Below are 27,703 nucleotides of genomic sequence, written 5' to 3'. Positions count from 1 at the left end.
CCTTAAGAACTTATACAGTGGAAGTTTAAGTTTTAGTGAAAGTTTAAATGAAAAACATATCTTTAGCGTTATCTTTAGATAGTTGTGAGTAACAAAGAAAAAAGGACGCTATGAGCGTGTAAAAGGTTCACAGTAAATTTTTTATAGACAAACAGTGTTTTTAAATCTTCGAAGTAAGAAATTTAAAATAAACGAAGAAAAAACAAAACTTATCCTCAGCATTCATTTTAATTAGATATTTTTGTGTACCTACAATGCTGAAACAAGGCTGAAGATTAAGGGATGATGGTAAAAAATACGGATTCACAAAAAAGAAACATCATAAACGGTCGAAAGGGAGCATGATGAACGGGTACCGATAGTCGAGGCGTATCTAATTGAACAATAAAAAGGGACTTTAACGGACTGTCAAGCGTTGGCTACATTATCATGTTGTTAGTCAATATTGTGACACTCATCACTATCGGTGCATTTGTGCCAGTTTTTTTACTATTTAGATATATAATCGACACATGTTTCATAGGTATTTTATTTTGCCGATAATTTATGGATACTACTAAATATACGCATTGTTGCTCCGATTTCTGACTTAGGATTATCCCACGATAAACTGGTAGCAAGCCTAATATATGCAAATAAGAATACCGCCTAATGATTTATTCCAGCTTTGTAAAAAATGTAAGCCATCGGTAAAATCTTCGATACCAATACATTATATGTATAGATACATAGGTAAATGATAACATTTCTTCTTTAAAATCTCTATTATTTGATATTTAGCGTCATCAACGTTGATATCCTCATTGTCATTTAATGCTATGTTAGATATGTACGATATTTTTCATACTCATCGATGATTTAGAAAACACTTGTAATAATTTAGATCTTCAATGAACTCTCGCTGTCAGTGTGTTCTATATACAATACCTAATAAAAGTATATAGTAGTGTTATAATTTGGTTTAAATCAATTTCCAAAGAAGATACGATCTGCGCTCATAAATTTCAATAGTAGCTAACAGTTGAATCGTATATAGCTTAGATTAATTCAATGGGGAGTGTGTATATACACGCGTGTAACGTAAAGAACACTATTTCCAAGTCAGTTGAAAGAAATATAGAGTACTGATAAGCAAGGGATATCTCGATTATTATTGCTTGGAAATAGTACCTATATAATTTAGTTGGATTGTCCGTGAATTACATGCAATCGTTTCATTCTCATTTTAAATACTCACATTATACCTTATGTAAACGTAATAAACGATAATCATCGATTTTAATCACAGTTATGAAACCACACAAGTTCAAGTTTTTGGCTTTAAATCATTTCCGTGGCCGGGTGATTTATGAAGTCGGCGCAGTGCAGTTTATAATTGTTATACATTCCTAATTATGTATGATTTTGTTACGACCACGCAATAAAGTATCAGAATTTGCTGGCCTGGTGCAACGAACGCGATGAGCTATGCAATTTCTCATTGCGTTTCTCTCTCTTCATTTCCTACGAAAAATATCTATAGGTACATATATAAACACTTATATTCAATGAATATGATTTATACGTATGTAAATATTAAACGATACCTATACATATCTATGCAATTTAATTTCAATTTTATTAAATTATATTTATGCAGATATGAAATATTTAATTGAATTGCAAACGATTATTTATATATATATATATATATCACCTGTTACTCTTTTAATGAAAAGTAATACGTACCTATAGGTACTATACAACGATGGGTACGCCAATAGAAACAATTTATTTCCATAATTCGCATAAAACATGTATACCAACGGTTCTTAACATTTTATTTACCACAGACCTTCGTTAAACAATACATTGTTCTCGCAGATTCCCAAGACATGACAGGAAATTTATATCCTAAATGTGCCAAATATGTACCAAGTAACAATCTTTCTGAATGGAAGAGATTCATTATAAATAAATAAATACACATATCCGAATAATATGATCACAATTTGCATGTGTGAGGACTTCGTGGTCGCCGCTGATCTACACTATCTTTCTTTAAAATAATATTATTGTACTATAGAACGGAAAGTTCGCAAAACTATATAGCGTTTCGGACAAAAGTAGAACTAAAATGTATATGCTATATTATATATATATAACTAATATATATATAAACAACTATGTATCTATAGTTGCCCATAATCTTCTACATATATTCTACATAACTATTAGTTAAAGCAACGTTTCACTTAAGTATTCATTCAATAGCAACTTGACTTCAATAGCAACTCTTTGAAACCCTGAAAGCTATTGAATCCTCCATTTTTAACAAACGTGTCGACGAATTTTGATTCCAAAGACCAATTATATAACACGAACTCGTTCTATATTCGAAAACCTAAAATAATCCATCTCCTCCGACGATAAAATCTCGATGAAGCCCAGAAACTGAACTTTCTCACGTGTGTACCGATCTTCATTAAACGTCCCCCACCATCACACGGAAACATGCAGAGATCCTTCAGATAAATTTCCATAACCTCGTCCAAGTGCTATTAAATGGCGACAAGTGCGAAAAATGTTGTCTATTTCGCGTGTTTCACGTTTGGTTTACATTCGCGGGGGTGTGAGAGCTGCCTTCCAGCAATTTTTATCTGCCAGCGATATCTCTGGCCGTCGAAACTTTCGTGCGACGCCATTACAGCTAACGGTAACCACGCAACGCGTTGATTGGTTGTGTGGTACCAGTGGTGGGGAGAAGTTCCCACCCCGGGCGTCTCTACTTCTTGATAGCTTCGCAAGTTTGATGATCACAGTCTAGCAAACCGTCGTTGTTATAACATCACGCACGCGTTTATTGTTAGAAAGAAGTGTGTCTAGTCGTGAATTTATACTCAATAGTACGGGACTTAAATTTTCTTTGTGTATCTCTACTTTGCTTCGAAAATTGAAGAGAAAACTTCGATTGTTTCTGGATGTGAAAGGTGCGTGGTTTAAGTGATCAACTAAACAATTAAAAAGTTCGAGCTAGGTCAAACTAACAAAACTTTCGCAATGAGGAAGCTATCAAATTTTTAGAATTGGTTTCTGTTCACTGTGGAACTCGTCACAGTGACAGAAATAATTCTTTCGACATATAAATCTGGTAATTCCAGATTGACCACTTGCATCAACATTATTGACACTATGAGACGGACTGCTTGATAACCACACTTATTCATTTAATAAGATGTAACCGTGACAGGCACATAATGACGAAGGTTTCTAACCTACGACACAAATTTTAAAAACAAGTTGTTCCTATAAAGCTTAATTTATGTTTATTGGCAAGAACTAGCGATATAACGCAGTAAAAAAGATAAATTTAACTTTTAATAAATTAATGTTACATAAGATTTAACAAATCTTAATAATTGTTTTATATGACTAAGTTTTATATTACTAAGAAAAACTATATTTACTAAAAAAGAACTCGTAATTGTGATACAAGAAATCTAGTCTATACGAATTTCGAAATTCGTTGCTCAACTGATTAATAAGGATTGACTAAAAAAAGTGCTCTTGTCGAGGGTGTACAAGAATAATCGAATTAAATGGGAGACACATGTAATATCGGAATGGTATCTTACTATAATTCTCTTGCGATGCTTTGCCAACAACAAGTACCTGGCCAGCAGCCACTTCCACAACAAATACCACAAAATAATTCTGTACAACATAATTCGGCACCAAATAATTCTGAATTAAGTAATTCTACACAACATAATTCTACACAACATAATTCCACGCAACATAATTCTACGCAACATAATTCTACGCAACATAATTCTGCGCAACATAATTCTGCGCAACATAATTCTGCGCAACATAATTCTGCGCAACATAATTCTGCGCAACATAATTCTGCACAACATGGTCCGCAACAAACAAACACCACAGCCGACGGAGGTCAGCAATATTGGTATAGTTATCCACATGAGCATCCACATGGATCTTCACATGGATCTTCACATGGATCTTCACATGGATCTTCACATGGATCTTCACATGGATCTTCGCATGGATCTTCGCATGGATCTTCACATGGATCTTCACATGGACATCCACACACATATCCACATATGCATACATATACACAAAGACATACACAAACACTTACACAAATGCTTACACAAACACAACCTCAAGCACAACCTCAAGCACAAGCACATACACAAATACAAGCACAAACACATACACAAGTACAAGTACAAGCACAAGCACATACACATCCAAATACACATGCACATACGTTCCCACATACACTTCCTCAAACATTTTCTCATACACTTCCTCAAACATTTTCACATACACTTCCGCAAACTTTTTCACAAACACTTTCACATGCGCTTCCGCAAACGCTTACACAAACTTTTTCACATACACTTCCGCAAACACTTGCACATACACTTCCGCAAACACTCGCACATGCACATACACAAACACTTTCGCAAGGACTTTCACATACACTTCCACAAACACTTGCACATACACTTCCGCAAACACTCGCACATGCACATACACAAACACTTTCGCAAGGACTTTCACATACACTTCCACAAACACTTGCACATGCACATACACATCCCCATGGATATCCACATGTCCATTATCAATCAACTGCACAACAATATTTGGATCCGGCAGAGATGATTCCTAATTGGCCGCCTCCTCACGCTTACCCGTACTCACACATTCATCAGTATCAGTATCACCAGTACCAACAGGCTCAGCTGGCAGGATTAAATGATTGGGGTAATGAAGCAAGTGGTCCTGTTATAACTGAAGAAACAAGCCCTCCCATTACTGCCAGCGGGAGCGAAGTTAGTAATCCAGAGACTTCGTCTACTCCACCAAGGAATAACGGCAGCAGTAATGTTACGAATAGTAAAAATATTACACCGTCTAGCACTAGCAATAGTGGGAACAGTATTAATAGCGCGACATCGATGAGAGCCGCGCAGATCAGAAGTCCCTACGAGTGGATGAAGAAGACTTCCTACCAGTCTCACCCCAATCCTGGTTAGTCTTATTTTATTTTATTGCTTTACTTATCTACTTTATTTTATTACTTATATGCTCTACTTTCTTGCTTTATGTATTTTCTTTAGTTGTTTTATTTTATTTACAAGTTCATTTTATTTTCATTTATGGATACGATTTATTTCTCGTATTTGGGGGAAATCCGCACAAAACTGTATATTAAAGGTTCTGGATAATTTTTCGTTTTATGAAACAAATTGTGTAAATCAAAATTCTATTTTTTATTTATTTAATTATTTTATTTATCCTTTTTATTTTTAATTTACACCGGATTTATTTAATTAACTACGGAAACGAGTATGGATATATGATTTTGTTTTGCTATACGGTTTTGTACATGTTTCCCCTATTGGATATACATTGGTATATTTTGTTAGTCATATATTATTGGTAGGCATATACTTGTTAGTTTTTGGTGTCGGCTGGTTATAGAATTGGTAGCATATGTAAAAAGAAAATTTGGTTCGTTAATTGCAGTAACAGAGAATTTCCATTTAATATTCAACGTTCGTTGCGTCTATTTGATCGTATAAAATAACGCTCAAAATATAATACGTATTTTTATTCCTCCTCGAAATTTTCAAATTCTTTCTCTGAATTGTAGAGTGTTTTGATTTCCTACATTATAATTCGTATAAAATTACTGATCACGAATGTATTAATAATTGATTTTTCGTACACGATACTGTTTACACAACACTCTAATCAGAATCCGAGATTGGTAGTCATTTTTGGCTTAAGAATAATTAAATGGAAAGTTTAGTCTGGAGAATTTGATCTTCACTTTCTCTGTCCATATATCGTTTATTAACCCTTCGCAGTGCAAACGATTCCTATACAAATCTTCCATCTACAATCAGGTACTCGTATTAATATTCAGATATCGTTCTATCTCGAAATTTATTATTTTTGAGAGAAAAGACGTTATTTAAACGTCGAATCAAATTAACCACTATGCTAACATTTGACATTGATATTGTCCAAAGTTAGATCTACAGATATAAAATATCGTATTATGCCGCGAAAGGTCAAACATTGATCAACAAATTACGACAAAGTAATTAAGCAAAAGACAATGAGCAGAGACACGCGAATCACGTTGTTCGCTAATAATGAACACCAAAAACGATAATTATTAAACTTGTAAGACTAATTGATGTAGGTAACATTATACAAGAAAAAAGTAGATAACGCGATATTTATGCGACATCGTATTATTGTTACTGATAATACTTTACGAGCGTAAGAATCGTACCTTGAATGAGATTTAACGAATAATAGGAAGAAAATGATGAACAAATTTCGATCACGGCTCTCTTGCACAATTTACTTTATATTAATCTAGGTATTAGCGCAATCTTACAAGTTACAAGTAATTAGTAAATTATTTTTTTTTTAGAATTATGATAAATGTAGTAAGTTTCTTATTATACTATAATAAATCTTAATAAATATGTGTGTATATATATATATATATGTAGCGTTAATAAATTTTTTCATAATAAAGTAGTAAACTCAGTAATAAAATTTCTATATAGTAGAAATACTTGTTGCTAATGAGTTTGCTAATGAAGGAAAGATTTATAAGCGTAATTTTACAAATTAAACAAATCGCAAATTAATTGCCCTATTTTACATAAAATCGTAAATTGCAATTTACGTTAATACAAATACGCAAACGACGTTACAAAGATGTTTCTGAGCAACGTTAAAACAGTGCAATTTTGCGATCTGTAGTTAAGAAAATTTAAGACATTCTTCACAAATTACAAAATATTGTTTGCGGAATTGAAGTTTATGAATTATAAAGAACAATTTTATAGTTGTAAAAAGTTTCGCTGATGCAATTTGTTTGGAAAATTATTGTGCAAGGGTATCTGGAAGTGCATTGATAAATTCATGCAACGAATTTCAGTTTTTTAGAACGATCTTGCCAGTTTACGTCTCACGATTTAAAGTCAAATTGCTTCAAACAATATTCTAATTGCTGGTATTTAAAAAGAATGATAACTGACATGATGGATGAGACGAATTAAAACGTTTCTCGTTAATACGGATAAGGTTGCCGCATTAATGGAGCTTCGATTATACCTTTAAAATATCATTTCGTTTCTACATGATTACATTCGTTTACCCCTTAACAATGATATGAAAATATCAAGTATAGATTATATAATTTGCTACCTCCTACTCTAATTTATTGTATTTTATTTTATGCTACACACTAAATACTGTGTTCAAAATATAATTATAGTTTCATAAAATATTCTATTATTTATATATCTGGCAAATAATACTTTACCTACGTATCAATCAACGTCAAATAAATTAAAATCAGTTGACATAATCAAAATCGAGCTATTAGGAAATGCAAGAAATTTGTCAAATTTATCGGTGAATTATTAATTAAATAAAAATCGTAATTATAACAATTGTTCTTTAAAATTGAAACCATTCAAAAGTAGCGTTAATTAATAGCTAATTGAAGAACGTAGAGCGTAAGATTCTATTGATGTATAAATCGATTGAAAAATCATTTATATTTTCTTGATAGATGCCTATTTAAATAATTACCTATATAGCCTGTAACAAAAAGTCAAGTTATGAATACAATAATACAACAAACTATGGCAACCTAGGACGTTGGGTCTCTATGTCAACAGATATGATATTTATATATTAATACAGTATTCTACAGTATAATACATACAGTGTCTCATGAAAGTATTTGAACGTTTATTTAACATAAAAAATTTGTATGTTCATATTGTATGTATTTCATAACACATTTTGCACTTTTATTACACAGTATTATAATGAGACACGACTGCCATTATTATATGTATTGACAAGTATATATAAGTATATGACATGTATATTATATGTAATACATACAAGAAACTAGGAGAAATTTACTGCAAGCATATGTTCAATACAAAAATTGATACACAACACAACCGTTTTAAACATATGAGATGGTCCCATTGGATATTCAAACTTATTAATATAATGGATTGTTTAAATACTTTTGCGATCATTGTCAAATATATCCTAAATATCTTGCAGTTTCCATGTGCATTATCAGATTTGTTCCAAAGTTGACGAATTATGATAAAGTATCCCGTTATTGATATATATATATATGACTTATATTATTTGTTCGTTAGATGAGTAACAATTCTCAGAATGATTGATAAATTCACGTTTAGAGCTTATTTTCGTAGATATCTCGAAACTGAAAATTCATATAATGCCGATCTTCTATCAAACGATATCGAACGATAGCAAATTCACTCTATTTCACGATACGCGAAAGATCATTTCTGTCGATACACATAATCTTAATATAGTTTACTTGAATTAGTGTTAAATGAGAAAGACTTTTAAAAAAGAATCGTGGAGAACTCGGCGCACATCGCACTCGACTATACATAAACACGTCTCTGCGGTCTAGATACGGTGAACAATGTAAACACGGTAACAGACGAGCAAACATCTAATTGCTCTCAAATATTTGTGAGATAATCTCCGTCCTCTTGCTGTCGCCTCGATTTTTAACCGGACCAACGAAACTCAGAACGCTACTCTTTCCAGTCATCTTCAAGTACAAAAGATTCGTTTCTTTCAAAATTCATCCACAGTTAGTCACGAAACATGTCAAGTAATTTTCTTCCGAGTTCCGCGAGTTTGAAAGTTGTCACAACGAAGTTGAACGTAATTTTAAAATTACGCGGATTTTTCCATTTTGTAGCAACGCTAAAGATAAATCACATACATGATAAGATAAATTACCATAGAAAACTTTTATATTCTCAGATCTTTTGTTTCAAACTTTATCGATAGAGTCACGACAGTCTGATTTCATCGCAATACTTACTAATAAAATTTCAAAATAAAAATTAATCAAATTTTTTGGCACCATACGTTTACATATTTCACGTTGAATTTTGTTGCAATTGACATTATAGATTCATAGATATTTATATGTTCATATACATGTTTCCTGATTTACGTGGATTTTAATTGTTTCGGTAAACCTCTCGAATGTCTGTTAATTCTTCGTGTACAGTTTATGGATTGAGTTTCGTATTACGTGATGTATGTATATATGATGGAGAAGATTTATAGCTCTTAGAAAATTTCTCTGCATAAAACTTTTCCACTGAAAAATTAAAAGGAAACGAGACGAGAGTAGAACATTGTCTCTAGATATTACTTACAGCTTTGAAATACCACTTGAAAAGTTGTATATCTTTATTAAAATTATTGTTATTTTCATAGGTAATTATAATTAAAAACAGGGATTTGTTAAAATTCGTAATGAAGAAGACTACAATTTTTATACTCCATAATAAAGAAGATTGAGGTTTTCTTAAACTTCATAATAAAACTCACGCTACGGGAAAGAACTTGCTTCATATATCTCTAGTGGAATAATCTTAGAATGAAGATATCTATACGCTCAAACAGTCAAATATTTTCTACTATTGCAGCATGCAACATAACTGCAAGTTGCAACGCAAATGCAAGTTCTCCGATTCACGACCTCTGCATCATTGACGGTACGATATCAATAGTTGATATTCGGATGTGCACTGTGTTATTTTCTAGCTATTCGTGAATATGTCGTTGATTAGTAATGAATAAAAGTGTTTATTCATATAGACTAGCTTCTCTTGTAAATATATATGATTTTTTACTTAATTCTTTTATGAAATATCACTTTTCAGGGACGCAGGAGATTATGATATCGGTTTCGCTTCTTGAAATGTTTATATTTGATAACCGTTAACTGAAATTTATTTGTATACGTACTTTTGCTTCTATTCCAAAATAGTTCTAAAATTAATTTCTTAAATTAATTTTCAAGCAATTAAAGTCTTGTGTTTTTCTAAAAATTGTATTTGTAATTTCGTTGTAGCCTTCAATATTTATTTTTATTTATTGCCTTTTCTTTTAAACTCAAAAGTTGCTTTACGAAGAATTGAAGAAAGAACCAGACTTATACAGAATATTTAGAAGAAAAGTGAGATTATTCGATAGTTTGCATGTCTCAATTAAGTACATCTAAACTTATAGTCGTTAAGTTTGCCTTGCCGAATGTAAATTTTATATTGCGGATATATTAGATTATCTGTTAACCATTTCATGTTTATGATACGAATATCGATGATGGAATTATTGCATGATATAATCATTTGCATGAATTGTATGCTGCGATAATTTATAAGCGATCTAAATGTTTCTTCTACTATATATTTATAACTTTTAACGCAGTTGCTTTTCATATAGTTGCATAATGCCAGTAATAAAAATCGACAATTATGTACATAATTGTTGATTAAATTCTTCAACTAAATTTATCAATTAAATTAAAGATCGAAATCGTTGAAAAGTTTACTGCTACTAGACGTAACATTCTTAAATAATCCTAATTCTCTGACATCCGATTTTCGAAGTTTCCAGTATTTTCAATTCTCTAAGCTGTAAACTCTGGCGTTTAAATCGCCCATAGTGAGGCTCCCAAACTTTTACGGATCGACACCTACTTTGGAAAACAATAATTTTTCACGATCCATTCGAAGGTCGCATGAAGCATAATTATTATCGAGACTTGACTTTCACAATTGACGCGATAGATTGTTGACTCGGAGAAACTAGACAAAAACAGTAATCCACGCGTGATCTCTAACCGAATTAATTTTGAATTGTGCAACCAACGATTCTCGATGAATAAGACGCTTCTAATGAACATTTAAAGAACTTTCATATTTTGATATTTAACTGGGCCAAAATCAGCTAGCGATCCACACACTTTGTGAATCCATGAATCATATTATACAGAAGCAAACTTCCAAGTATTTGCTTCACTTCGAAGTATAACTACAGCCAAATCATCAGTGGTGTAGCACCTTACAACCGTGAGGACATCACGACTTTCCTTTCCTCGCCCTGTTTCCTTCCTGCTGCTAAATTTCACCTTTTTCTCATTTTTCGACCGTTTCACAGCTCAGCGTCCCTTCAATACCTTCTACCGACTATTACCCGGATTTTATGGTTATATTGCAGGCAGCCGCTGTCTCGTATAAAGACGACACTCGGATGATTCAGAATACGTATATTCGCACGCTTCTGGCTGTATGCGATTTTTCCTCGTGATTATTAGTTATAGTTGGCGTGCTCCTTCGAAACGACCGCATTCTGCTCGAGTCATCGTGATAGAGAACGCGTTTTCTTCGGATTTTATTACTGACGCCATTTTGGTCACCTCGTGAGAAGCTGAAGATAGAATAAAAATGTTTATGCAAATTTGTATTTTTATAGAAATGAAATCCAAATACAGGTCGGTCTTACCTATTCAATCTTATTAATATTCTATTTTTAATGTTCCGCGTATTTCCCCTAATTGTCAATTTCGCACGAATGCATGACGGTCACGTTATAATTATAAATTCACGCTAAATATACTCGAATATAAATCAATTGACTTATAAAACTTTTGGAAGCAATTTTATAGCGTAAGTCCATCTAAACGTTCGACTATTATGTCAAAACGTCTCCAAACGGTTTGTTTTGCCAACAATGAACTTTCATTAACATTCGTTACCTGTTATGACTGACCAGGATAATTTTTACTTTCTACTTTGCTTTCCTAATCCTCTTAAACCGATCTTTTTATGTTATATTTCACCCATTTATACCTGCAGCTTAAGAATCGGCTAATGAACTTTGTCGTGTCAATAATCAATTGAAGGACAAGGCAAGAAATTTTACTAGGTACTTTCTATAGTACTTTCTAGGTATTTTCTATGTACAAAGAGTTGGCGAAATTTCAATTCGAAAAGTACACTGTAGGTATAATTATACCCCGAACCTCTAGGTATCCTTGTTACTAACCGTTACTTTAGCCTTGTACATTTAAATATCTGAATTTTGACCTGACTCGATACGCCGTTGAGAGAATCCTCTCTCAAGCTTATCCAAACTTAAAGTTCTAAAATAGACGTTTGACGCTTATTACAGAGAACTTTGTATTTCCTTCCTTTGTCTTTCTATCCCCTTATAAGCAGGAGATTTTTCACAGAAATAAAAATGCGTATCGGAAAACATGGAATCCATAAATAAAGAAACTCTTACGTTCAAAAAACGTTTGAGCGATTTGGTGACGAGCTAACTCGTCTTTTTCGCTTAACAGGTTAAAACCCATCGTCGTGCATATTACGAAGCACGTGCGAGGCACTCGAGATTATGATTCAATTAAATTCGTCGGATCAGTTAGATGAGATTTTTGCAAATCATGGTTTCTATAAATATCGCGCACTCGTATGAGCGCCGTTATCGGAGATAAAATTGCACAGCGATAACGATTTCTACGATTCAGAAAATTACAAATATTACGTTGTATATTCTTTGATCTGGACCTTTGCGGCTGGAAAAGGTGCATGTGTGTCAAGGAATTTTGAGCGTCGCGCGCCGTGCCGTGATTGATCGTTGTTTTCGACCACCAAGAATTTCTCGTCCTATCGATGTTAGTTACAAGGTTAGGATTTATGTAAACTTGCTTCTCCGAGCAATTCAAGCGAGTACGTGTAGTATTTATCCAAGGATTCTTGTAAAATGATATGATTCTCAATATAAACCTAGACAGGTTGCCTAGATTTCTAAAGATACAAAAAGCTATAAAAGTATAAATTCGTATAAACATCAGCAGTCCATTTATTAGAAATCCAAACTCTAGCAGTATCTCACAAAGATTAAAGCATATTCCACATATTTAAATAAACCGTATTCTCCTGTATATTTTAAGTAATATTTTCAACAATATTAAAAAAATCTTGTATGCGCGTAACGAGATTAATCAACGAAGCGACTACTGTATAGCTAACTATAGAGAAGACACTTGATATGTAATATACAAATGTTGCATGGCACAATAGAGGTAATTGTGATGTCACTGACGAATAGTACCCGTGCGAGTAGAGAAGCGCCGGTTCAAGTAGAGTGGCGGTATGGGGGTCGCGGTTAAGGGGGTGGCAAAGAGAACTCGAGGACATCGACAGGAAAAGCGGGACACGCGCTTTCACCATTTCGCATAGCGAAATGGAAGAGCAAATGCTATAATGGGGTAGCAACGAGCCCCAGGAGTCCTCTTTCTTTGCTCCCTTGCTCGTGCTCTCTTCTCGTCTCACTTTTCCGCCGGATAGTACGCAAAATATTCTTCCCTCTTGCTCAATCAAAATACACATATAGCGAGGTGGAGGCACAAAATCATGACGTGGATTTGTTTTGATTGAACTATATGTGTACGTCCTAAACGTTATGCTTGTACGGATCAGATTAATTACAACATAAAGGGTTGATTTCGTAGCGAATACCTAAAGTCGACTTTCAGGAGATTCGTAAAATTATTCAGAAAAGTAGATGTTTCACACTTGGTTAAAGGTAGGCGCGTATTCTTTCGAAAGAGATTCTTTTGTAATCTCTCTACAAATATTGCACGACACGTTCCTCTGTGATGCTCAAATTCTTCCATTTGTACTACATCGTGCTGACGATTTACATTCTTCCGTTCACGTTGTTTTTTCTTATCGAATAGTAGAGAAGTTCTTATAACAGGAATATCTATGTGAGATACGTGCCATACAAATCTTGTGAATTAATTATTTGGATAAAGAACAACTGGCTAACGCTGAAACGTTAAGCAATACGTTTCCTTACAGTAAATCTAAGAAACTTCTAAGGAGAAATCTAAGAAACTTTTCGCACAGTATTTCTCGATTTCGTACTTTTCTTGAAATTGCAGAGTTTCTTGCTACACTTGAAGTATCAAAATTGTATCAAAGAAACTAAAATGTAAGATACATGAACAAATACATAGGAAGAAAAACAAGTTTTGACTCGTATATTTTATCCATTTGATTGAGAATCATTGAAATCTCTGAAAATTGACGGTTCTGTAATATTCCTCTTTCGAATAATAACATTTCTATGAACATCTTTGTGACGATTATAATATTCTGTTTGAAATAACAATATCTGTATGGAAAATAACGAATTGCCCGTTTTGATCACTTTAGTAACAAACGCGAGTAGGTCAAAAATGTGTCAAAATTCGTATCAGAACTGATTTTTATGAAGTTCTTTTCTGAAAGGGGAAGATGAATGATGCACGCGGCGTTACAAGAAATATATATGTCAATGCGTAATAGAGTAGGTACTTACAATGGGTGAAATGAAATTATCATGACTGACCTGGTGTAACAATTACGCTATTCAAAGTATAAGTAGATCGAGTGTTGACAAGAAACCAGTCGGATAATCGTAGGTGCGAGTTCCGATATCAGAGAGATGAAAAAAGCCGACGGTAATCCTTGCCGACTCACACAACTATGCGGTTCTTACATCGAAAAACCGACCGTTCTCCCCTTCAAACAACGTTTTCTCCTCTGGGATTTCCGATAGACTTTTTTTTCGGATGTAAAAGTTCAAGTGTATACAACTTTGGACGGTTAAAAATCAAACAGTTGCAAAGAAATTGGCTTTTCACCTATTACATCGAGCGGATTAATTTCGTGTTGGATGGCAAACTTTTTCGTTTTATTATACTGGTGTCTTTGTATCTACTATTTTATTTTTCAGTTTTAAACCTTTTGAAATGAAATTTTCTTTTAACAATGCATTGCAAAAAAAGAACTTATCAAAAAAGTACGTGTAAAGATCTGTCGAAATTGAAGCACACATAATGCCATAGCGTTTGGAATTTTTTCTTCTTTCCGTTTCGATGACAATCTTCAACGACGAAATGTCTGTCGATAAGATTTAATAATGTTTTATGCTTGTTTATTGTGCATTAAGTTTCATCGACAATTACGCTTAACATGGCAAATATTTGCGATTCTGACGAACGATACGTGTACGCGCATTGTCGAAAAAGAAATGATATTCGAATATTTATACACGATTGACTTTCTTCTTATTATTTACAAATGTTATTCGCCGATTTGCACATATTAATTATCGTTTTAAAACAATAGTAGTATACCTACAAGGTATTGTATAAGTATACATGCTCTCATTTTCTTCGAATTTGTGGAAAGTTATTGGTAACTTCGATTAAATTGTGTTTTCTATAGTCTCTATCATGACCAATAAGAATGCTAATAAGGACTACATGTTTATGCAAATTCATACTTTTATGAAACTAATTTAAAAAATGGAACCTAAACAGGGGCTTGCCTTATCCATTGAATATTATAAGAAATGGCATACTTTGAATGTTTTATACTTAGACTTCTGCACATTATATGTATTTTATTACATATTAAATCGTCCGAAAAATTTCTTTCGTTTTATAAGGAAATAATGGATACACAATATTTTCCGTTTTATATTATTTTATCAAATTACGTATGATCCATTTTGTTCTATCAAGATAAAGATCACAACGTTTGATAGATTAGGTTTCATGTTTGTATGCATCGTTGTAAAAGACGTGTCTATAAAAGAAAAACACTTTCCGGACAACCTAATACTATATTAAGTACCTACATATAATTATTGTAAATAATACGAAGTATAAGAAAATAGGATCTACGAACTGATACGAAAAATTCGCCAAAGTTGTATCATTATAGTTTTCAAATTAATATTTCTAAAGAACTTCTTCTTCTTCTTCTTCTTCTTACTTACTTACTTACTTACTTACTTACTTAGAAAGGCAGTATAAATCATTCATAGAATCTTCTTACTTTGTGAAGCTCTTCCATAAAACGTTCTTTTTATCAAATTTCCAAAAATATACTATGCGTAAAACGCATTTTATATTTGCGACGGGGATCGTTTCATTACTTCACTATCATTACCGCGAAAAATTTTAAATGCTCATAGGTACACGATAACGGTCGAGCGCAATCTGAGTAAGAAATTCGACGTGTCATAATATATTGTTCTAATATTTGAACAGCTATGATACCTATGTATATAACATATCTTTCAACCCCATTCAAATATACAATACTCAAGTCTCCATTTTCCTCCACACATAGTTAATACTCTTCAAAAATCGTAATAATATAATCTTAACAGAAAAAAGAGAAAATTTGAAATTAGTGGCTTTTATAAATGGCTTTTATACAATCAAACTTTGTCAGTGTATTCTACGGGTACCTGTAATCGAGTAAAAGATGTTATATCTAGACGTCATTTAAAGCTTTATTGAAAAGTTATAACAAAAGTACGAAATATGAAGAGAGAACAATACCTTGGTCTCAAATAGCATCGCTAATTTGATAACGTCGCTGATTTGGTTCTAAAATCAAATAAATAAAATCCTGGGACATTTCTCATAAAAATGAAGTTATTGTTTTTATAAGGAATGGTTTTTAAATATAGTGACTTTAAATTTTCATTTTTTTAGGATTTAAACTATTACGATTTTTAAGAGTCTGCGGTACTTGTGAAAGAAAACGCAGTATCAAATTTGAGTATTACATGTATGGTAGTAGAAATTAATTTCTCTTTGGCACAAACGAAGAGTTACTATATAGTAATCTCGGTGATTCGGTGCCAGCCATGCTGTATCCATGTATATACCATCGAAAAGTCTAAGGTCGAAGCTTATTCGTGATGTCTCGAAGGCCTCGAGCACTGTTATCGAGGAGTGGTGGATTAACGTGCACGCCTTTGATCTCGCCGGCCACCGGCCTTATCTAATCGTTTTCCTTTCTCCCGTTGCGTCTCTTCCCGCCCTCTCCGTCAGTTTCGCTGCGTTTCAGTTTCCTTCTCATTTTGTGTATTTCGTACTCTGGTGTATAGTAATCGTTTTCGAATGCCACGTTGAATTCGCACCATCAACGACACAGACTTATCGGTATCTTTTTTCTCACTCATTTTCTTCAAATTCTTCGTCGCTATATAGTAATGAACCACAGAACGTTCTCTGTCATTCATATACAATGGCTCGCTAAAGTATTTGAACGCTTACTGTAAGAAACCTCTAAGTAGTATGCTTGATTAAGCTTCTAAAAAGATTAATACAAGCTGAATTGATATGCCTGTCACTGCATGTAGTAGATAATGTAACCGTTTGATATTAGGTAAAATTTCTTCTCCTTTAGTATTCTAACTGCATTAGAATTAAACTTACATATTTTTCCTAATTTTGTGAAAATTCTTTATTAATATTTTATGCAAATATGGACTTTCTATATGTATTACTTTTAATTTTTAATGTAATCTTTAATCTTCCTATAATTGAATACATGATAATTTCTATCGAAATTTCGGACGAGTATTATCCATTTTGAAGTTACGTCGTGACTTATCGTTCTTTCGAGGATTCCTTTACACGTGTCATGTGTGTAGTTTCTTTAGTTGTAGTTTAAAAAAATAGTTTTTTCTATAAATCATGTTTTACTTACATTACTAATGGGCTTTAGTACGAGATGTGTCTACTTGTATGATCGTCAAAAGCGTTATCTTCGTTATACGCGTTATTGACAAGAGAATTAGGGAAGCAGATATTAAACGTGTAATAATGTCGATCTTATCTTCGCCTTCGTACTTTTTACAGGAAAAACCCGAACTAAAGACAAATACAGAGTGGTCTACACAGATCATCAGAGGTTGGAGCTTGAAAAGGAGTTTCACTATAGCCGTTACATCACAATTCGCCGCAAAGCTGAACTCGCAGCTAATCTTGCGCTCTCGGAACGTCAAGTGAGAAATTTACAAAAATAATAGATAAAAATATTTGCAATATTAAAATAAAACGCGACTTGCAGAAAGCAAAGAGTTTGCAGGAACAAAGAGGCAGGTTCGGCATGTAAATTGTATTTTTTAAGGAGGTAATATTTTCTATTAGATTATTAGATAGTATTGGACTTACTAGTATAGGCTGTATACGTATACTTACCATATGATGATACCATAAGTAAGTACAATTTTCTTTGTTAAATTATATGTTCAACGTATCTAAAGAAACTTATGGATTTTATATTCGATTTTATAAACGCACGAAAAATTATTACTATAAATATTACATATATATATAGTGGACTATATATGAATTTATAGTACGTTTAGGAAAGTCGCATAACTTTGATTGATTTTGATTTTGCTGGTTCCCTGAAATTATTGTAATATGAAACCGCCTTAATCATTTCTCAATATATAATAAACGGCGAAGTCGTTAAAATTTATCTAACATCTAAACACAAACTTAATTGGATCAGTAGGCATTAGTGAAATAAAACTGCATTTGTATTGTGGCAATATTCGTATAAAATATTTATTACTTGTATTTCGGAAGGTCTAGAAAAATAGTTTCGAATCTTCTATCCTTAAATATTACTTAAATGCATCTTCTATCTCCCGACTATATTCCTAAACACACAATCTAAAAGTACCACCATTCTTCTGTTATAGGTCAAAATCTGGTTCCAAAATCGTCGCGCAAAAGAACGAAAACAAGTTAAAAAGCGCGAAGAATTGGAACAGAAAGAGTTAAGAGCGGCAGATGCAGTACCGAATAATGCAATGGCTAATCTAACGATTGGAGGATTAGCCGAAATGGGTGGAATGATTGGTTATCAAGGCAGTCCGCCGTCTCCTCGTCCCGGACCATCGCATCCAGTCATTTAAGGTGCGTGATAGCTGCTGTCCACCCAAGTAGCCATTCCCATTTGCGGAGGGGTTGTGACCTAGTGCCGTCGATTACAGAAGTTTCGTCCAATTTCGGAAACTCCATCTAACGCATGCTGGTAAGAGGACGCATGAATTGAAGTGACCGGCATAAAATCTTCGCGAAAAATTAATTACATTGACTAATAAATTAATGTAAAAGACTTTTCTTTCATCAGATTTTAAATATATTAAAGAATATTTAAATAATTCGAATGTTAAATCAAATGTAATAATCGAATGTTAAAATCTAAAATGTGATATTTTTGAGAAAAAGACTTTTATAATAACTAGAATTTCCTGGTTATAAAAAATAAATAAATTGATATTTGAAAATATCTATGGAATATAGAACTGATGAATGAAATGCAATATATTGTGTTTATAGTATGTAGAATGCGGATTTTTATGTAATTTCATGGAAATTCTGTAAATATATTTATGACAATATTTTATAATAAAATTTTAACGAAAAATGCGTACATATATTATGTACATGTAGCGATAATTATATTTATAACGTTAAATATGATATTCATTGTTTAAGTTGAATTAATTTTAATTTACTTCTATTCTTAGTTGGCTTCACAATCTTTATCTGTAATTTTTATACGCTTATGAAACATTGAAAGAGAAGCAATCGTTTATAATAAAAGAAATTTTATTCGATAGAAATAAAACTAGTATCTCATCAGGTTCCTAAACAGTTCTGGAACAGATACTTGTATATTTTCCTTGAAATTATAGCTTTTCAAAAAATGTGAAAGAAATTTTCTATATCTATTTAATAGAAAATTGAATAATAAGATGAAATCGAATAATTAACAATGATTCAAAAAGCGTATAAAAATTACCAGTTATAGTAAGCCATCTAAAATCTATTTATTTATTTATTTATTTATTTATTTATATAAAATAAAATCTGCTGTTTAATTATAAAAATAAAAAAAGAACAATTATTTATCGGATTGTCAAGATTAGAACCTGTAGGAGATATTAGATTTTCGTACATTCTTTCTTATCCTTTGGATATTTGTTGGAATCGGATATTATAAATTCGAAGATTCCATATTCAGCTCTTTCAGGTTCAATTCTGACGTTTTGCGTTCATCTTTTATTATATTAAACAGCAGATTTTTAAATTTCAAATTAAACAAAAAATTTACAGAAATTTACAAATTTGCAAAAATAAGTGGCAAAATCTTCAAAAATTTGCCGTGGTCTTTAATAAGGAAAAAGATCCTTATTTAATCAAAATTATAACGAATATCAAAGTTGACAATTAAAGTTAAATTTTTGTTTGTACGCATAAATATGAATTTCCATATAAATCCGCATTCTACTTTTTATAAACAAAATTATTTCAATTTTCAACGGACGGAACGGAATACAAAATTTTTATAAAATATATATATATATATACGCTTTTCCGAATCGTGCGCCATTTTTTCCAAAAGCTTTGCAAAATATGACAGTTTGTTCGTATTTAAGGCATACCCTCGGCTATAATCAGTTCTTAGATTATCAAATTTCTGATATTTTACAAAACACGAATGGTGTCGGGAACGTCCAGCGTTTGCCTTAAATCACGAACCACTGTGCATATCGGCATATTCGTGCACTCCGAGTAATACGTTGAATCATATACGAAAATTATAATTAAAAGATCAGAAAAAAGAAGATGGTGAAAAAATATGTATATATATATATATGTATGTATATATGTATATTATATTATATCACATATATATATATAAATAAATATATATATATATATATGTGTGTATGTGTATTATATTATATATATATATATATATCATATTACATATATATACATATTTTTTTTAGTTATTTGTATATCAATCTAATGCTACGTTCTAAGAGGCGTCATAAAAGATCGTTTTTGTATATATATCTTTAAAATTTTTTAAATATCGCTTGTACAAATTAGACAAGCTAAAACGTTTAGCGTCAAGTCCTCCAGTTCTTTTTTTTATTTATTTTTCCTATAAAAAACTTGGATACTCTTTTTTATTTTCATTTCTTTTTCGCCAATCGTAAGATGATATTAGACGAATGAACGAAAAATTCTTCGATCTTTTTTTCAAATAATTCGCGTTATATAGCGAGAACTTCTTTGTTGTAAATATGATTGTGAGGCTGTCCAAATACTTTCTAACGAGATAATCATTATCTCATGATTATAACGATAGGTAGTTTTGGACGACCTTATGTATATCTTATGCTTAAAGCATATTTTAAAACACCTTTTTCAAATTTTAAGATGAGAAGTTACACAGATCGAAGATCTCATATTTGTTTCATTTAATTTATTCGTTCAGTTATACTAAATACATCAATAACATTTTATTAATGTATTTGTAACATGTCATCTCGTTACGAATTGTAAATAGAAAAGAATTTAGGACGTTGACAACCCCTTTGGTGCGCATTAATTTGTTGATATACTGGCCAAACAAAAAAAGAAGGAAACGAAATTAAAAACGTTTCTAGTGTGGGAAGAAACAAACTTCATGTGTAAATTGATCTTTTTCAATCACTTATTTCGTACAATTTTCTTTGTGCAATTTTACGATTAAAAAATATCGAATATATTAAATTTGTGATACAATTCAACGCAACGACTTTAGAGAATTTTTAATTTTTGACAATAACAAATGACTTTCCGTCCCGTTTTATTATATATAGTTTGATAAATAAATTTTCTCGTTATAATAAAGAGCGTAGTTTCTTTTTAAACAGGCACCATGCATTTTGATCAAATTTAGAATTCTTTATGAACTCATTTTGAAATCAGTACAAATTTGTGTTTTTACATTATGTTAACATGTTGGCATGCAGAAAACGACAGAATATGATAAACAATTTACAATGTACAATTTCTGTTCTCACCCGGATTAATAGAAACGGCAAAATTAACACTTTCGTGAATTATAACTCAAGATATCTACCATGTAGTATCGATTTTTCAATTAACAGCAATAAGATTAATCTTAAGCATGTTTTTATACAAAACAAAGTTTTTCTTTATAATTTAATTATTCTTATTGATTATGTAGCACCATGATATCGAAGTATCTTAATTAATTATCGACTGTGATTATTAATAATTTTATGAATTAATTAGATATTTATTGAATTAATAATATCACTATTAGTATTATTATTATTAATATTAATATTAATATTAATATTATTAATATTATTATTAATATTATTAATTAGTATTATTATTATTACTATTATTAATAATAGAATAATAATAATAATAATTAATGTTGTTGTTGTTACTACTGTTATTTCTATTATTATTATTATTATTTGAATTAATTATTTTCAAGGAATACTTCTTTTTACAAACTTATCTTTATATTCTTAATTTTTGAGATATAATTAACGAAGTGTATTGTTATTAGTGCCCGTCATTTCTAATTTTTACGTATCCGAATCAGAGAGAAAATTGTGCAGTTACATACGTGCCATATTATCGTAAATTCATTAGGAAATCGTTCGAAATCGTGTTCGCCGCAAATCGGGAGAATAGAAGATCGAAAAATAAATGCGATAAAACATGGAATTTTTCATTTTTAATTCATCGGCTTATGCTATATACAGTGGTGAGCGTACGAATAATTAAAAGAAAATGTCCACTCATAAATTCAATTAATTACGTCATTGAAAAATATAAAATAACTAAGTGTTCGATCATATCAAATTCGCATTTAGTAACCAATTCTGAAAATATCATTCAGAGGATAGAGGTACTTAATTTGTCTTTCGAATGTGTCAATTATATTTGCCATGACTAAATTACATTCAATTTAGTATATATAAAAATTTTTTCTTTTATTTATATACTAGCACCACTGCATGTGTGTGTGTATGTATATATATATATATATACACATATCTATATATATATATATATATGCATACATATATAAATTATCGCATTTATAAATCAGTTAAAATATCCTACATAGCATTTTCTTCAGTTTCCAAAATTAAAGTATTATTCCCTTATTTTTTACTTCCGAAATAGAAAATTTACATTGTACAAACTCTCGCGACATGATGATGGAATATATTAAATCAAATTCTAGGATTCTCGAAATTCTTCAGATTCTTAAGATTCTTCAGATGTTCATATAATAAAGATAGATAAGATATTTGGATCATATAAGGAGAACAATATAGTAATAGTATAATTCTATAGAATGTACCTACCTACGTAGGTGAAGCATGCCTTAGAACATGAGAAATGTTAGCATGCATTGTTGTTTCTGATCATGGCCAATTTTAATCCTTCATTTTTATTACCATCTCGAGACTCCGCGTCTGGACTTGTTTTTCTTCTCGTCCCTTTTTCCACTCTTTCCGTGTTAACGCGTTTTATGCTGGCTTTACTGCTACACCTTTTGAGTTCCTCGGTCCTGAATATTTCGAATTTTTAACGACAATAAAAGAAACGAACGACATTTGCGAAGAACAGAAAATAAGAATTCCGCGGTTTTACGTACCGTGTGCTTTTAAGAGCGTTTGCAAGCTTGTAATCTGTAATTACGACGTTAGTATAAATATAGGATGTTTATGCAAAGAAATAGCAAGAATAATCATAATGTATTTTACGGAAAATCTCATATGGTTTATGTGAAAATACATTTACGTAAGCATTTCTTAAATTATTTTATATAATAATTAATTATCATAATATATACTGTGAATGTTATGTGATCGTTAAGCCTAATATTATTTTGATATGTGATCATTATACATTGGTAATTTTAAAGTACACGGTATTACGTTTACAAAGTTTAGTAAGAGACATTTTATTCTTTAGCCGGCTATAAATTAATTTCATTCATTTCTCTAATTTAAATTATTGCAACCAGGGGTCAGATAACGAATAGGATTGGAATATTTAAATTGTTTGTAATATATATAGCAATTAATATTGTTACACACTATCACATGGTATTAACAACCGTATAAATAATTCGTGTAATCCAAATATTTGTTACCTTCAGACCAATATATATAGGACCATTCATTTTTAACGATTGTCGTACAGATTAATAGTCTCTTCTCTAAAACTCTTAAATTCTGTTATATTAAAACTCGAAGATCAGGGTCATAAAATGTAGAAATTAATACATGTACACATTTAAATTGATATAAGAACGATCGTATGTTACAAGAAACATGTTTGTACACTCTTGGCACACGACTGACGCGACATTTGAGCTTGTATTCATTTATATACTGCTCGTTAACGGAAATTTACAAATACATTATAAATACGTTAGAAATACAAATCATTAACGACCAGCAATTACTGGAATACTACTAAAATTCAACGAGGTCAATTTTCGATCGTGAAACGCTCTTGGAGATCGTCAAATCTATAGAATAATAACATATCATTTACGACCTGGCGATTTGTTTGCGATACGGAAAAGTTCCTTGGTTTGTTTCGATGACGGCTCTTGAATGGCTCTCGTTAGATCGTACATAAATACAAGCATAAAAACGTGTAATGCGGTTTATGTGAATGGCCAGGCAACGCGGTAACCGATTCCAAAGTGTGTATTCAGTGAATACTGAGAAAGGGAGCAAATAAAGCAAGACGAGACGAAGCTGCGAAGGTGGCAACGAGTCCCATGGGAGCCCTCAACTTAACTACCAGATCGATGTCCAACCCCGACCACGCTTCATCCCCTGAAACCAACCCCTGCTGGCTTACACGCTACCGAGTACTCGTTCCCTCTCTTCTCTGTCCTCCATCTTCTACTCGTCATATTTGTTTTTTTCTCGTTCTTCATTTTTTTGTATATACATATACGTATTGTTTCTTGTGTATTCCTTTTTTACGTTGTATTATGGTTTTATATCCTTGTTCTTTTGAACAGTCTTCTTCTAAATATTGTTTATGTTTTCGTGTACTTTTCCTCTTGATATGTTTGTTCATCTTCATTAATTTACTTGACTTCGCTCTAGTGTATTTCATTCATTTTTCGTCCTACTCGTTGTGTCTCTTTTCTATCTCTTACGGTCACGATATTTTCCTGCTATTTTCCTCGCAAACCTATCAACCGTAAGAAAAACATTACTTATGAGAAAATCGTATACATGGCTAAACACTACGTATAAATATATGTACGATAAGTGTTAAATACTCTTTAATATATTTAAATTAGCATATGTTTATTTCGATATACTCCAAGCGTAGTTTCATTATTAATCTCCAAACGGCCATTCTCTACAAACCCTTTTAACTCAATACAACTTCAAACTATATACATGTTGCTTGCTTCCAACAACTTCTTCTCTGTATGCCACAATATCTATGATTTACAATCTTTACTATACAAAACAAGGAAAAAGGAACAGTCTAACCTAAAGATCTAAGCGTGGAAATCCACGATTCCGTAAACTTCACTAAGCACACAAAGAAGTCAAAAAGTGCTTCCTCTTTCTTCAAAACTCACACATACAATTCTAATCGTATAACCACAAGCTTTTAACATTCCCATCCATACATATATACGTATATACTAAGTTCTACAGTATCGCGCCATGAAATAGTAAAAATCAGGATCTGTAGAGGAAGATAAAAAAGGAAATGAAAGGGATGCGCAACGTCTTTGAAATTGTAAAGGTACGTCGGCGATCCTAACGTAATTGGACCCCGAGACGTAACAACGTTTCACGTATACCGAGAAATTCCGGGGGATAGCTTTTTGTTCGAGTTGCGTTTCGGTCCAGTCGGTCCAGTCGAAAACACCAAATAGATACTTTTATGGGGGGCTATAAAGGTCCTGAATCGAGTATCGATGGTTCCAAAGGGGCTAATCTGCGGATGAAAACTGTAATAAAACGTCCGACCTGCGTATGTATCTGAAATCCTTTTGCAGTAATACGCGCCCTTACTTTGAGCGCTCAGGTAGCACCCTGACCTGAATATTTTCCTAAAGGAAAACATATACTGTTCCCCTGTTTTAGGTTAGTTTGAAATTTTACGAGATTATACACCTTGCGTTTCTATATACTTATATACGTATAAATAAGGTATCGGAACTGACGTTTCCTTGATATAGAGCAAATCATAACCTCGGAATGACACTTTTGTATAACTTTAGGTTATTTTAATTGTTTATAGCGTTATTCTTTATGATTTCGCTACATAATCACTTCTGTTTTTGAACTGAAAATTTTAAAAACATTACTTTGGTTTTAAATGTTTCAAATGAGAAGAAATTCTATAATATTTTATATATATATACATAATTGATAAACTCACCGCTCTGAATTGCAAGCGGTGGAAAAATCCTATGGATCCATTGACTGTTTTACCCGGTCGGTATTTCTATTTCTCCGGTAAAATATCTCATATGAGATTTAAGTTTTTCATATCTTATTTATGATCAAATTTATAACAATACCTTTTTCCTATATATTGTTCCACATGTTATTTTTTAGAAACAATTAAGTTTTCATGTATTTAGTCCCAATTTTCTCCGCTGTGAATGTTGTAATCTTATTCTGCGCTATAATCGGTAATGTGGAAAATGATAAAAAGATCGATAATATCACCAACGAGGTATAGAATAGATCTGATATTCAATACTTTTTGGTGTCATCTTTTTGACGGCACGCAGAACAAAATTACGCTCTATAAGGCCGTAATAAAACCAGTCTGAACCTACGGAATCCAATTATGGGGAACAGCAAGTAATTCCAACATTGAAATACTCCAACGCTTCCAATCGAAAACGCTAAGATCCCTATTAAATGCACCCTGGTATGTTACCAACGAAACAATCCACCGTGACCTCAAGATACCTACAGTCAAAGATGAAATACACAAGTCCAGAAGCAGATATAACACTAGAGTCAACAACCACCACAACCCATTAGTCACCCAACTACTAGACACGACGGATCGCAGACCAAATCCGCAGACTAAAAAGAAAATACCCTCTAGATTAAATCCTTAGTTTCTACTAGAACCAACAATATAAAACTATTATAATCGATGTCATAATATTACGCCAAATTAAGTTACTGAAAATTCTCAACGAGAATTGATTGTAAATATTCTAATAAATAAGAAAAAAAAAAAAAAATCTTTTTGACGGTCATCTGATGTTTCATACTGTTTCCTTATGAAATTACAAATAAGGTAGAGAACAGAACATTTTGCGCATTGAGTATAGAATTCTATACTTCTGCAATACGTACTTGTACTCCAATCTTATTATGATACAACAGATTGGAGTGGTAATTTTTTTGATTATCCGAATATTACAAATCAATTTTTATTTTATTGTTTGAAATTAATTTCATGATTCATCAAGTTTTCGCACACAATTTACTTAAAACTTAATATTAGAATAAACTTATTCAATCAAACTCATCTAATCAACAATACTAGAATAAATCTTACGCTATGTGTTATTACATTTCGCAATTTGTTAATAAACTTTATTCTTTTGTGCGATACAGGATCGGTTTTGTTGTGACACCAAGGAGCTGCAATAGAGGAATCTCCAGTAAATCAAAAAACCAAACTGTAGTTAGCTTTAAATATCAAATTTGTAGGTATCGAATTTATAGTTTCAAATTGTTTTGGCTTAATGCCAAAAAAGGAATAGAATTAAGCAATTTATAGAGTATTGAATTATTGATGAGAAATTGTATTTAAGACTTTACATGTGGTAGTAAAGGACGAGATTAGTAAGACTAATTGAAATATTACAAATTCTATATGCTACGTAATACATTAATACATTGACAACACAATGTAGATAAATAACACAATGTAAATAAATAACACAATGTAGGTAAATAACACAATGTAAATAAATAATACAATGTAAATGAATAACACAATGTAAATGAATAACACAATGTAAATAAATAACACAATGTAAAT

General features: G+C 31.8%; 1 protein-coding gene and 1 long non-coding RNA gene across 13 annotated transcripts; one reads left to right on the top strand and one right to left on the bottom strand.

Annotated features, from left to right (window-relative positions):
• The first annotated feature begins 2,810 nt into the window (after positions 1-2,810).
• On the top strand, positions 2,811-18,864 carry LOC100651931 (sialidase). 3 transcript variants are annotated; one of them, XM_012313553.3, is made up of 4 exons: positions 2,811-4,428; positions 4,513-5,046; positions 17,639-17,784; positions 18,493-18,864. In XM_012313553.3, exons 1-4 carry the CDS (start codon positions 3,579-3,581, stop codon positions 18,706-18,708), a joined length of 1,746 nt encoding a protein of 581 aa, XP_012168943.2. In that variant the 5' UTR covers positions 2,811-3,578; the 3' UTR covers positions 18,709-18,864. The 3 variants fall into 3 exon arrangements, with proteins under 3 accessions (XP_012168943.2, XP_012168942.2, XP_003399212.2); XM_012313552.3 differs by having other exon boundaries at positions 2,811-4,512; positions 4,597-5,046; XM_003399164.4 differs by having other exon boundaries at positions 2,811-5,046.
• Positions 18,703-26,487, bottom strand: LOC100647988. Of its 10 annotated transcripts, XR_007225718.1 has the most exons (7): positions 26,396-26,486; positions 26,211-26,315; positions 26,069-26,134; positions 23,790-25,972; positions 23,289-23,322; positions 22,996-23,201; positions 22,031-22,902 (listed from the first exon to the last, which is right to left on the bottom strand). It is a non-coding gene; the product is annotated as an uncharacterized LOC100647988 (long non-coding RNA). The 10 variants fall into 10 exon arrangements; XR_007225716.1 differs by having other exon boundaries at positions 26,069-26,315; positions 26,396-26,487; XR_007225719.1 differs by having other exon boundaries at positions 22,032-22,902; positions 23,790-24,853; positions 24,929-25,972; positions 26,069-26,487.
• Positions 26,488-27,703: the final 1,216 nt, after the last annotated feature.

Source organism: Bombus terrestris, chromosome 11 (assembly GCF_910591885.1).
Source record: "Bombus terrestris chromosome 11, iyBomTerr1.2, whole genome shotgun sequence".
Taxonomy (NCBI): Eukaryota; Metazoa; Arthropoda; class Insecta; order Hymenoptera; family Apidae; genus Bombus; species Bombus terrestris.
The sequence above is the reverse complement of the archived record's forward strand: the minus strand, read 5'-3'. Positions and strand labels throughout refer to the sequence as shown.